General features: G+C 43.7%; 1 protein-coding gene and 1 non-coding gene across 2 annotated transcripts in view; one reads left to right on the forward strand and one right to left on the reverse strand.

The window, feature by feature from the left end:
• LOC112066518 (NADH dehydrogenase [ubiquinone] 1 alpha subcomplex subunit 9, mitochondrial-like) overlaps positions 1 to 13,859 on the forward strand; it is a 22,170-nt gene that overhangs the window by 3,710 nt on the left and 4,601 nt on the right. Inside the window, exons 2-6 of the mRNA XM_028497128.1 lie at positions 2,852 to 3,022; positions 3,356 to 3,453; positions 6,739 to 6,830; positions 8,138 to 8,279; positions 12,159 to 12,261. Coding sequence (XP_028352929.1) covers positions 2,852 to 3,022; positions 3,356 to 3,453; positions 6,739 to 6,830; positions 8,138 to 8,279; positions 12,159 to 12,261 — 606 coding nt within the window. The remainder of the gene's footprint in view (positions 1 to 2,851; positions 3,023 to 3,355; positions 3,454 to 6,738; positions 6,831 to 8,137; positions 8,280 to 12,158; positions 12,262 to 13,859) is intronic.
• On the reverse strand, positions 7,526 to 7,632 carry LOC112066529 (U6 spliceosomal RNA). Its single transcript, XR_002892706.1, has one exon. It is a non-coding gene; the product is annotated as a U6 spliceosomal RNA (small nuclear RNA).

Below are 13,859 nucleotides of genomic sequence, written 5' to 3' on the forward strand. Positions count from 1 at the left end.
CTCCGCGGCATGTGGGATCTTCCCGGACCAGGGCTCGAACCCATGTCCCCTGCATTGGCAGGCGGATTCTTAAACACTGAGCCACCAGGGAAGCCCTTACCCATTTATTATTAATTTTCATATCAACCCTCTAAAATGTAACCTTCATGAGGCCAGGGACTTTGTCTTTTTTTACTATGTTAGTCACAGTTTCCAGAATAATGCTTGGCTGGTAATTGTTGAAAAAACAAATAACCATGTGAGGTTAGTGTAACATTACTTTCTGAGGAATTTCCAAGTAATAGTAAAATACTCCTGGAATTCTTAATGTGTGCTGGGTAATGTGCTCAATGCTTTAAACACATTTACTCCAATCCTCATAACAATCCTTGGAGATGTTCATACCTAGACTCCAGTAATTCTGATTTTATTTGCTCTGTCCTTTATGCTGTGCCCTAACTTCCTTACTCATCATTCTAATCATTCCCTTTCATACATTCTTAACTCCCCAGCCCTTATCCCTTTGACATACAAAAAATCAATGCTGATTAAGCCAAGCTTTCCACGTATGTTTTCCACGTATTTCCTGCCTGCCCCTGAGCGGCTGAGAGCTAAGCTAAGGAAAACTCCGCAAACGAATTGAGTGTCCTTATTTTAAATCCACGAATGCAAATCTCAAGTGGATTTTCAGCACATTTTTTCTAGGGAGTTTGTTTTCCCTTTCTCCATATGACTAGTTAACACTGCCAATCTCCTAAAACTTTTATAAATTTATTTATTTATTTATTTTTGGCTGTCTTGGGTCTTCGTTTCTGTGCGAGGGCTTTCTCCAGTTGCGGCGAGTAAAACTTTTAATACGTGCTTCTGTCTTATACTTAGCTTTACAGAGAACGGAAAGGAATCAGATGGGAACAATCTTTTGCCCACCATGATAATCTAATAGCTGAGCTGGGATAATGCTCTGCTTCCCCTCCTCTTACAGTGTATGAGCTTCTCCTGGTCTGATGGAAGGCCGGTTCCCTCATGTGGCCTCTGAGCCCATCCTCCCTAACCTCCTTCCTCCCCTCTCCTGAGTCATTAACATTTCCCCTCTGCTGGGTCGTTCCCATCAACATCTAAATATGTTATAATATTTCATATTAAAAGAACCCTTCCTTGTCTTCCTGTTCCTCTAGCCCCATTTTTCTTTGTCCCTTTACATCGTATCCCCTGAGAAGAATTTTCGATACTCCTCTTAGGACCTCCCTGCCGCACTCTCCTAATCCAATCAAATTGCTCTTGTTCAGGCCATTTACAGCCAATATACATTTACAGCCTATATCCTAGGGTCCTCTGCCCTCCTCTTAACTTCACTTTTCAGCAGCATTTGATAGAGTTGACTATTCTCTCCATCAGTCACTTTCTTCCTTTGGCTTCTGGACACCATTTTCTTTTGTTTTTTTCTCTCACTTCACCGGGCCACTTTTCAACTTCCTTTGCAGGCTCTTTGGGTTAGTCATGTAACCCCTCTGAGCCTTGGTTTCCTCATCTGTAAAGTGGCAATAAAGATAGTGTGAAATAAAATAATATCTATTAAGTGCTAGGAACGATGCCAGGTGCCTTTGTAAGTTTAGCTGTTATTTATACGTTATTATTTTGTTAGTGTTATGTGTCTGATCTGCATTGTTTGTTTCTAGTCTCTGTGGTTGCATTAACTATTCGGTAAGCTAGGCTTTTTCTCCAGTTCCGTACTTTTGGATGGGAAAATCAGTGGTTTCTGGGCAGAGTGCCACTGGAAAGTCAGCTCTAGAAAGCAGAACAGACTCATTGATACTTTCTTAGTTACTTACTTATCTACTTTTGATGATTTTCATTAGTTTGTTATTAAGTCTGAAGTGTACTCTTATCTTTATTTTTTAAAACTAATTTATTTTATTTTAACTAATTCATTTTATTTTTTTAAAATTAATTAATTTATTATTTATTTTTGGCTGCGTTGGGTCTTGTTGCTGTGCGTGGGCTTTTCTCTGCTTGCAGTGAGCAGGGGCTACTCTTCGTTGTGGTGCGCCATTTTCTCAGTGCGGTGGCTTCTCTTGTTGTGGAGCACGGGCTCTGGGCCTGCGGGCTTCAGTAGTTGTGGTGCACAGGCTCAGTAGTTGTGGCCCGCGGGCTTAGTTGCTCCACGGAATGTGGGATCTTCCCAGACCAGGGCTCGAACCTGTGTCCCCTGCATTGGCAGGCAGATTCTTAACCTCTGCACCACCAGGGAAGCCCCTGAACTGTACTCTTTTAAAAAAATAATCTCTTACCTCTACCTCCAACCCATATCGTCAACTCTGTTTTTCATTCATCATCAGTTTTACAGTCTGTTGCAGGCACGTCTTTTGCTGTTCCCTGCGCTGGGCTTATTCATTCCCACCCCTACGTTGTTAGATGTGTTACGTGTTTCACGTGGAAATCTATCTTTTCTGTTATTACTCTTTCAAATCTTTCTCAAAACACTTTATTCAGGAGTCCTTCCTCATGATTCTCTAACTTATGGCACCTTTACTTTGCATTCTCTCTGCTCCTTTCATGTAGAGATTTATACTCTCTTAATTTGTAACTGTTTATTATTATCTTTCTTAACGTGATTTATCTTTTTAGGTAAATTATATCCTATAGGGCAGGGAGTTTGCTTTCTAACTTTTATACATTTCCTTGTGTCCTATGGATTTTTTGTTGTAATAATTTGTGTTTATGGTTGCTGTTGTTACTTAAATTATAAACATTAAATTTAAACTGTAACCTAAGTAAATGGAAATACTAATAGCAAAATAATGTTGTGTTTCTAGGAAAAGAAGCTGTTTGAATTCATGGTCAATTTTATGTATATTCTGGGGTTCTCTTTAAGGTTCTTCTGTTACTACAATAGCCACATCTGTGTTTCATGGCCCACCGCAGCGCCAGCTTCATCATGCACTCATACCTCATGGGAAAGGTGGGCCTTCCTCAGGCAGTGGGATTGTGGCCACCGTGTTTGGAGCAACAGGATTCCTGGGCCGCTATGTTGTCAACCACCTTGGTAAAGTTCCTTGCGTTCAACGTACTCCAAAGCCATTTATTACAGTTGCCTAATGAGAACTGTTTCTTTTTATCGTAACGGTGTTTTGAACTACTCCTCTCTTGGATTTATGTAATTTTGGTCTGCTGTACGTTATGAGCAGCCCCAGGACGTTAATACAGGAAAGGGGACTCTGAAAAGTTATGACATCTCTAGCATGGCAAAATATGTTTCTTACTAAAAATAGCATCAATTCACCTATCATACTAAAATTTAAATGTTACAAAATCACTGTTGTATAATGTAACCATATTATGTTAACGTGGATCCTTGTTCCAACCCATTCTTTTTTAGGTCGCATGGGGTCACAAGTGATCGTCCCCTACCGGTGTGAGCCATATGATACCATGCACCTTCGCCCGATGGGTGACCTGGGCCAGATTATCTTTCTGGTAAGAGCCCATGTTACTGATTGTTGGAGTTGATAAATGTAAATTACCAAGGTCATTTTTAGCATAGAGAGGCAGTACAATAAAGCAGCAGCTTCACCCCAGAGTGGACCAAGGGCATCCTCCATTCACAGGCCATTCTTGTAAACCCTAGTCCAGCAGTTAGCAAACTTTTTCTCTAAAGGGCCAGATAGGAAATACCTTAGGCTTTGCAGGTCATAGGCTCTTTGTCATGTTTACTCAGCTCTGCCCTTGTAGCCTAAAAGCAGCTACAGGCAATACATAAACAAATGGGAGCGGCTGTGTTCCAGTAAAACTTTGTTTACAAAGCTAGATTGCAGGCTAGATTTGCCTGTGGGCCATAGTTTGCCAACCTCTGCTCTAAACCTATGCTGGCCAGTAGCCATCAGCCACGTGTGGCTCTTGAGCCCTTGAAATGTGGCTGGTGTGGATTGAGGTGTGCTGTACGTGTGAATGACACATCAGATTTCAAAGACTTGGTTCGAAGAAGATAATATTCAATATATTGTTAATAATTTTTACATTTATTACCTATTGAAATAGTATTTTGGATAAATTGGGTCAAATAAAATATTATTAAAATGAATTTCACCTGTTTCTTTTTATTCTTTTACAAGTGGCTAAGAGAAAATTTAGAATTACATATGTGCCTCGTGTTATATTTCTCTTGGACAGTGCTTCGATAGACAGAGAAAATCACAAATAGGGTGTTTTATAACTTGGTTGGCTTGGATAGACTTGACTTCCAACAGTTCTTCGTGAGCATTCACTGTAGTTATTCTTCAATCTGCAGGTTCTTCCTTTAGGCCAATAGTTAGTTGCCAGCGGGGTAGGGGGAATTGTGTGGGGAGAACATTCAAGGGAGTGATGAGAAATGTGTGGGCCCTTTTGGTTGTCACAGTGAGCGGAGACCATACCGGTTTATTAGGCAGGGGCCAGGGATGCTGAGTATCCTGCAGTGCACAGGTCCTTTTCTCAGGGAATGATGCTGTCCCAGTGCCTGCAGTTTCCTATGGAGGAACACTCGGGGCCTGGGTGCTTGGGTAGTATCCTACAGTGCACAGGTCCTTTTCTCAGAGAATGATGCTGTCCCAGTGCCTGCAGTTTCCTATGGAGGAACACTCTGGGCCTGGGTGCTTGGGTCAGCTGTTCTTGTAGCTTAACTTTTCTTACTTTCATCATCCTGCCTGGGCCTGAGCGCTTCCACTGACACACTTTCCTCTTTCAAAAAATGTTTGTTAGACATCCTTAGTATCTATTTTATTCACACAGATTATTTGTGACCTCATTAAATTTTGACTTATTTTTAATGGCATTCTCATTTATTCTTTTCTGAAGGTTCACAAGCTAAATATAATATTTATATTGGAAACTTCTTATTTCTAAAGTGTTTTTCTTTTCCAGAATCTTATTCTCAAATATCTGCTTGGTATTACAGTTAGAGGAGCTTAGCCTTTTCCTAGTTCTTTGTGGCTGAAGATTATCAGTCACCTTGTCAATCCTCAAAATTGAGGTATTTCACAAGTGATGGACGAAAACTTTTACCGGCTTGCAAATGTGGAGTCATTGGAATTAAGCTGAATGACATGTATTCCATGCTTTCCACGGGTGTTTGTTGTGTCTGCTCCGTTCCTGGCGTTGAGCTAAGCTCTGAGTGTGTCTTGTTGAACAAGACCGCAGGGAACTCAGTCTTAACAGGGAATACAGACACAAAGTGCATAACTTTGAATACGGTCATGTTTATGAAAGGGGAAGCCCAGGAAAGTTGTAACAGGGGGGACGCCTCACTATATTGTTGTTGTTTATTTTTGAGAAGGATGGACCACATTGGGTGTGGGGTGCCAGTTTCCCCACTTTAGTCTCTGTTGGAAGCTGCTGTCTGAACAGCCGTTTGGTTCACCAAACTGATTGTGCCCCTGGGCCTTATTCCTGGGAATTTGGTTTCCTTTTGACTGCCCCTCTCCCGGCATCACTCTTGGGCCATTCATGCAGTTATGCCGCAAGCTCTTCCCCTCTGAGTCTTCTTGGGTTCATCCTTTCCCACCCGTGTCATCTTCTCTGAAAAGGCCGTGTTAAGTTCATTACGTGTAGAGCGCTTTTTTGGTTGAGTGTGTTGCTTACTGTACTGCAGATTTTCTATATATTTCACTTACTCGTCATAGCAACCTCGTGGGGTAGGTTGTATTTTGAAGTTTTGCATGGAGTTTGGAGAGAGCATTTGTACACTGTTAGTAAATGGCAAAGTGGAGTTTGCATTCTGTCTCTTGTACTGCATTCTCCACAGTCAGTTGTAACCAGTGCTGCCTGCCAAGGGCTTCATCTTTTTGCTCTTGAATCTGATTCCTGTAGCCCTCTCTCTCTTTTCTAAATTGCGCAGGCATTCTATTGCTTGCTGTCTCTCCTTCTACCCCAGCCCCCCACTTCTCTTCCGCTCTCCCCTCTTTTCTCACTCTCCCTCCCACCCCCCCCACTCACAGATACAACTAAGAAATCCATACTGCTTATTATCTTCCTTCAAAATGCTTTAAAATTTTATTTTCACTTTAACATAGAAAATGCTCTACCTTTGTCCGGGGGTCTTTAGTTCCTTGTCACTATTTTGGACAAGACACATCGATCTGACTTAAGTCCTAAACGACTGCTCACAAGTGCAGGTCTCCACCGAAGTCTGCCATCGGCTCGCCCTGAACTGATAGGCAGGTCACTTCTCTCTGAGTGCTGTTTTCATGTCTTTAAAGCAGAAATGACCAGATCTGGGATTATAAAGAGTAAAGAGTTAAAAAGAAATAAGAAAATAGTCATGAGTATTCCCAATTTAACGTTAACCTTTGAGAGACACCCCTCCTATCTTCCGTCTAACTGGTTGGCGCTAACAAGGGAAAGTCAGTTTAGCTCCCAAATGATCCTCGGTTCTTTGGCTGTATTTCATTCAGGAAGGGAGACTTGATTACTAGATTCCTTTACAGGCTTCTGCGGGGCAGTTGGGAGGACAGAAATTGCCCTGCCCCGTGAAAATGAAGAGTGTCTTTTCTAGTTCTGTCACCTGCTATTACCTGAATAAAATGTGCTTTGACCTCTTTGTTTCCAGAAGAGCCAGAGAATCAGCAGCGTTTCTGTTGTAGTCAGTGGAGCCGGTGTGAAATGGCACCGTCTCGTGATGACAACAGATGGCCCATTGTGAATCTTGCCGATGGGGGTAGCTACAGACGTGTTTTGTGCCAGGGCGCACCCCTGATGTTTTCATGTGACTGGCTCCTGCTGTTATAGGAATGGAACGGGAGAGACAAAGACTCGATCCGAAGAGCTGTGGAGCACAGCAACGTGGTCATCAATCTCGTTGGGCGGGAATGGGAAACCAAGTAAGTCTTTGACCCTCGTTTCTCCTTTGCAAAGCTGGCTTAAGTTTCAGTAGACATTTGTTGGGCACGTAACATGCCAGGGATTGTAGTTGTGACATTTTTCATTAGTTCATCAATGAGTATTATTGACTGAACAACCTTTCCACAGCCAGTGACCACCCTCCCCACCTAACCCCTATCCTCCCCCAGCCGGGGATTCAGTTGGTGGTAAGTCTAGTATAAGAAGCAATAAAAAGCCACTATGGATTGTGCCAGTGTGGTGGGTGTCATCACCAGCTGGGGTGGGGTTAGGAAGGAGGGTTTTCCTGTTCCACTGACCGACAAGCTGAACACTGGGTTTTCTCGTGTGAACAGTGTTCTCGATCTGTTCTCCACGTTGTTAATCAAAGATGGCATGAGTACCAGTTTGAACAGTTCTTTTTAGCCCTTGTGTGGGTTGTTTATCAACAAATAATGTTTTAATCCTATGGTTCCGCAGCACTCTGTTCATGCCTCTTTCTTCACTTTTATGAAAGTTTGACTTAGACTTATTTAGATATGTCTGCCTCATCACATATTTTTAAGTTCTTTGATGACTTGGAGGGTCTTATTCAACTTTATAGCTCCCGTGATGACTAACAGTGCTTTTGTACAGAGCAGGCGCTTAGTTCATGTTGTTGGATCTAACTGGTGACTGATGTTTTTTTTTTTTTTTTTTAAATATGGAACGCTTCATGAATTTGTGTGTCATTGTTGCGCAGGGGCCATGCTAATCTTCTCTGTATCGTTCCAATTTTAGTATATGTGCTGCCGAAGCAAGCACTGATGTATTTTTTTAGTTTCCTTTTTTTCCCCTGAGGAAAACAAAGGCCTGGGGGTGAGCAGTGGTTTCCCCTCCAGCACCCAGCACTTCCCTCCTCCCCGCCCAATCAGTGCAGCCAGATGTTTTTAAAGGGCCTCAGCCTTGGGATTCCTTGAGGACAGAGAATAGTATGTACGCTGATTTATGACTTATAGTAAACCTTACATTACGTACGGTAATGGCAGTGAGGAGACCTGTAAAATTTTTTTAAAATATTAGTTTTGTGCTCTGCAACGGGAGAGGCCACAACAGTGAGAGGCCCGCGTACCGCAAAAAAAAGAAAAAATAAAAATAAATAAATAAATAAATAAAATATTAGTTTTGACTTTGGGTTAAATCGTTGCTACTTAAAAGTGTCACTATTGATATTATGAATTCCAGCAATAGTATGAAAACCAGCTTATCACAGTATGCTTTGAAATCCTGAGTCGGGTGTTCTTAACCGATCCCTATTTTTTCCTTCCAGAAACTTTGATTGTGAGGATGTTTTTGTAAAGATTCCCCAAGCAATCGCTCAAGTGTCCAAGGAAGCTGGAGTTGAAAAATTTATTCACGTTTCTCATCTGAATGCCGATATTAAAAGCTCTTCTAAATATCTGAGAAATAAGGTAAGTAACAAGTTGATTTGGGAAGTGGTTCACAGAGCTTGAGTTTCTTAGCCCCTTGGAAATGTGAGTTTAAGTGAGAAAGGTTTCTCACTGATGTATCCAGAATCAAGGGGGATTTCTAATTCTCCATATCCAGAATGTGATTGTTGTGTGGCTGAGTTGTAGCTGAGTGCCTTCTGTTTGCAGGGAACTGTGCTAAGCGGCCTCAAAGATGGGTAGATCATACTATTACCCACCCCCCAGGGTGTAAAGTTTCTTGGCACATCATAGACTTACAGAGTAAACACAAAAGGTAGAGTATGCTTCCTGTATAAGAGTCATACCTGTGTCAGCCACCCAAGCTAAAGGGCCATCCTTCTTTCTCTGACCCCTTGCATAGTCATGGTCTTATGCCATGCTTGGAGGGGTGACGTGAAGGCTGGGGGTGACAGGATAAGTATTTGCCAGGGAAAATGGCTGTTCACATTGTAGTTAGGCTTCTTGGACTCCCAGAAACCCCACTGTGGTCCAGATTGTGCCTAGGGATTGAGCAGCCTGGTTTGGAGTCGGTCTGTAACCTGAAATGTTTTATCATCAGGGACTCAGTAGGGATTGCGGTGCCTGGGAATGCCTTCAGCATTTGGTTCCTGCCGTAAGGAGCCTGTTTTGGGTCAGATTGATAAGGACCACAGAGTTCCTTGACACTGGCTCCAGCTTTTGGTTCCACTGCATTCTTTGATTGACCAAATTATTTATTAAGCACCTACTATGTGCTCCATGTTGTAGTAGGTGCTGGGGATACAGGGTAAATAAAACACACATATGGTCTTAGCCCACATCTAGTTTCTAGTCCACTGAGGAAAATAATTCCAGATGCACTAGGTGTTGCAAAGTAGCTTGGGGGATCTTTACAAAAACAACCTCAAAATCAAAGTTTCTGGAAGGAAAAAATAGGAATTGGTTAAGAACACCTGACTCGGGATTCCAAAGCGTTCTGTGATACACTGGTTTTCATACTATTGCTGGAATTCATAATAGCAATAGTTACACTTTTAACTAGCAATGATTTAACCTGGAATCAAAATTAATACTTTTTAAAAATTGTACAGGCCTCCTCACCGTCATTACCATACTTAACGGAAGGCTTACTATAAGTCATGAATCAGCATACACACTATTCTCGGTACGAGAGCGAGAGAGGGAGTGAGAGAGTGAAGCTCGTGCCTGCCTCTGCCCTAGCATTCAGAGAATCATCCGCATTCGCAATTGTTTGGAGGAGGCGGAGGTGGGGTAGTCAGTGGTGAGGGTGAGGGAGGAGTCGCAGGTGCCCAGCCCTCAGGCTTAAACCCCTGGATGGATGGTGCTCCTGTTGAACAAAATGAGGAACCCTTGAGAAGGACCGGGTGCTGGGGGCGGGGTTCTCAGCCTTAGTGGCCCATTAGAATCATGGAGGGGACTGAAAGATCCTGATGCCCAGGGCACCCAGACCACTGGAAATAGCAGCTCTGGGGGTAGGACTCGGGCATCAGTATTTACACCTCTCCCTGTGTAATCCCAATGTGTAGCACAAATTGAGAGGTATTATTTGTGGAGAATGGAAGAGGATGATCCAGTTTGGGACTCGGGTTGCATCTCAAGTGCATGTCAGTCACCCAGGTCCCAGTGGAGAATGGGGTTTAAGATCCTGGAGCTCTGAAGAAAGAGTGTGGTTGGGGATATGAACATGGGAGTCCCCACTGTTTGTTGTTAATTGAAGCAACACGAGGGGACAAGGTGGCCTCATGGGGATGAGTCGAGAGCAGAGAGCTCTGGACAGTGCCCAGAGGAGCACTGATGGGGGGCCTGGGGGATGAGGACAAGGATGCACCTGCAAAAAGCAAACAAGAGGACTGAGCAGGGTGGACCCGGAGAGGCAGGAGGGACACCAGGAGAGTCTGAGGCTACAGAAGCAGGGGGAAGATGAAGAGGTGAGTCAGAGCTGCAGGGTCAGCCGGGGTCTACACCGCAGGTCCTCGGTGGGCTTATCAAGAGCAGTTTGAGCAGGTGTCGGGGCAGCAGTGAGTGAAGAGCAGTCAGGGGCGGAGGCAGCAGGGACAGTAAGACAGCATCGTTCTCAGGTGGTTTACTACGAGGAAGGAGGGGGCAGGAGGCTGGAGGGGCGTGTGGAGTTGGAATTTCTCTTTTCTTTTAAGGTAGATGATCTTGGCGTTGTTGAAATGCTGGTGGGAAGGTGCAGGTAAGTGGAGCCTGACTGCAGATGTGGGCAGGAGTACTGGGCAGGTTCCTGAGAAAGTGACAGGAGGTGAGTTCCTCCACTCTGGTCACGAAGGAGGAGAGAATCTTGCTTTGTGCACCTGGCTTTGTAGATTCAGCACTGGGAACACCAGGTGGTTTTTCTCTGCTGCTGTACTTTCTCCTTGAATTAGAAGATGAAGTCATTTACTGGAAGGAAGAGGGGAAAGTAAGGGAGAAATTTGAATAGAACAGAAAAGGTTTGAAATTTGTCAACTGGAAAGGTAAACTAATTAGAAGGAAACCCTATTTCTGGGAAATGTTATGAGCCCGGTTAAAACTGGGGACAGGAATTTATGTGTTACCAATTGATGATTTGTACTTGTTTATTTTCCTGTAGCTCTGAAGGCAGCAGGAATGCATGGCTTAAAGAAGGAGGCTAGTGGGGTTCTTCCAGGATCGGGATTTTGCCTGTTGGGGGGAGTAAAGGACAAGGGGACAGGTAGTCTACAGTATCGCTAAGAGAGTGATGGAAAAGTTGGGCCATGGAATCTAATCTGGGGCAAGGGACGTTCGGAGGGATTGGTGGGGAGGAAGGCAAACCCAGTGGACTGGGGTCCCCAAGAAGTTGAAGGAACACATCTCAGGAGCAGAGAACAAGCAGGCTGGCAGCACAGGAGCTGGTCATCTGAAAGCAGCACGTCTTCATGTAGGGCTCAGAGGAGGGGCACTTGGGTTGTTCTGGTCTGAGGCCTCCAAGTTGAGAGTGGCTGAAGTGGGGTGAAGATGAGTTCCCTGGAGTTGAGAAGCTCAAGAAACGGAGGTCCAAGTCCACCGGGGCTCTGATGTCACCCCCAGCGGGTGCGGGTAGGCAGGATGGCTGAACCAGGTGCTGGTATCTGCACCTTGTCTAGGAAGTGAGTCTACTCTGATTTTTCTTCTTTCTTCTTCCTCATAAACTTCCTTAGAATAAATATGGGAAGAAACCCAGCAAGAGCTATAAGAGGTGGAGCATTTTTATGTGTTAGTATTTTTTTAAAAAATTTCACGTAGACTTGTCTCCTCCTTACCATGAGGAATGTATACCAAATCCCCCAGTGGATGCCTGAAACTGAGAATGGTACCGAACCCCATATATACTTTGCTTTTTCCTCTATGCACATACCTATGATAAAGTTACATGTATGAATTAGGCACAGTAAGAGACTAACAACAATAACTACTAATAAAGTAAACAGTTATAACAATAGACTATAATAAAAATTTCATGAATATGGTTTCCCGTTCTCTCACTCAATATCTGCTGACTGTACTCACCCTTCTTCTTGTGATGATATGAGATTCACGTGCCAGCAGGCCCGAGCAGGATGACATGAGATTTCATCACGCCGCTCAGAACAGCCCACAATTTAAAACTTATGAATTATTTCTGGAATTTTCTGTTTAATATTTTTGGACCACAGTTGACCGCGGGTAACTGAAATTGTGGAAGGTGAAACTGAATATAAGGGCGGGGGGCGGGGGGTGACTGTAGCTGAGTGTTATGAATAATATGATTCCCTTAACCTGGAGGAAATACGACCTTGAAATATGCATAGCGTCCCCATAGTGGAAGGAGTGGGAGCTTCGTTAACTCACCGCAGAGCTCTGTTGTGTTTGGTTGTTTAGGCTGCTGGAGAGAAAGAAGTGAGAGACACATTTCCGGAAGCTACCATCATAAAGCCATCGGACATCTTTGGAAGAGAGGATAGATTCCTCAATTATTTTGCAAGTAGGTCTTCTTCCTTAATCGTAGGAGGGGGAATGCTGGTTAACCAGGTTGAAGTTAATCACAAGCAAACTATGTTCTCTGACTGGAAGGTGGAGGTTGTATTTCTTTCCCCTCGAGTTGCCTTTTTCTCCGCAAAGGTTCTCTTTTCCCCGTCAGCATGGTCCCCCTCGTGATCTTCGTCACTCTGTATCAAAAGAAGCAGCTTAGATGCCTGCAAGGAGCATGGACTTGGGAGTTCGAGACCTGACTATGAATTGGGTCCTGGGACTAACCAGCTCTGGGACTCTGGCAGGTCTCTGAATGTAGCAGCTTCTTCATCTGTTAAGATGAACATGATGATGTCCACCTGAGGACTAGTGTGCTGGTTAATGGAGTAGCTAGCTTATGTTACAGCACCTGGCATGGGGTCAGTGCCTCATTTATACTTGGCCTACAAAGCCCCGGTTTTCTTAGTGTTGCCTCACTTTCAGTCTGTTTTCCAAGTCACTTAGGTGTTGGTTTTGAAAGACAAAGAGGTAGCATCCTACTTTGTCAGACACACGTGATAGATCATAAGAGTGGGGTCCTAACCCGCAGGATTAGTGGCCTTAGAAGAAGAGGAAGAAAGAGATCATTCTCTCCCTCCCCGTGTGCCCTGAGGAAAAGCCATGTGAGAATGTAGCCGGCTGCCTGTAAGCCAGGAAGAGAGCTCTCGCCAGGAACCAGATCAGCCGATACCTTGATCTTGGACTTTCCTGTGTCCAGAGCTATGAGAAAATAAATTTCTCTTGTTTAAATAAGCCATTCAGTGTGTGGTATTTTATTGTGGCAGCCCGAGCATACCACACAGTCTTAACCAATTCTAAGTGTACAGTTCAGTACCGTTATGTGTATTCACATTGTACTGCAAATGATCTCCAGAACTCTTTTGATCATGCAAAACTGAAGCTCTGTATCCATCAAACAACTTCCCATTCCCCCCTCCCCCAGCCCCTGGCAACACCATTCTACTTTCTGTCTATGAATTTGACTAGTCTAGGTACTTCATATAAGTGGAATCAGACAGTGTTTGTCTTTTTTGTGACTAGCTTATTTCACTTAGTATAGTGTCTTCAAGGTCCATCCATTTTGTAGCATATGACAGGATTTCCTTCCTTTTAAGCTGAATAATAATCCATTGTATGTATAGACCACATTTTGTTTATGCATTCATCTGTCAGTGGACACGTGGGTTGCTTCCACCTTTGCATTATTTTATCTGAATAATGCTGCTGTGAACATGGGTGTACAAATATCTCTTTGAGACCCTACTTTCAGTTCTCTGGGATATATATCCAGAAGTGAAAATGCTGGAGCATATTGTTCTATTTTTAATTTTTGGAACTACCATGTGTTTTTCCTTAATGTCTGTACCATTTTACATTTCCACCAACAGTGCTCAAGTTTCCAATTTTTCCATATCCCCATCATCACTTGTTATTTTCTGGTTTTTTTGTTTGTTTGTTTTGTTTTTTGCGGTATGCGGGCCTCTCACTGTTGTGGCCTCTCCCGTTGCGGAGCACAGGCTCCGGACGCGCAGGCTCAGAGGCCATGGCTCACGGGCCCAGCTGCTCCGCGGC

This window comes from Physeter macrocephalus, chromosome 12 (genome assembly GCF_002837175.3).
Source record: "Physeter macrocephalus isolate SW-GA chromosome 12, ASM283717v5, whole genome shotgun sequence".
NCBI lineage: Eukaryota > Metazoa > Chordata > Mammalia > Artiodactyla > Physeteridae > Physeter > Physeter macrocephalus.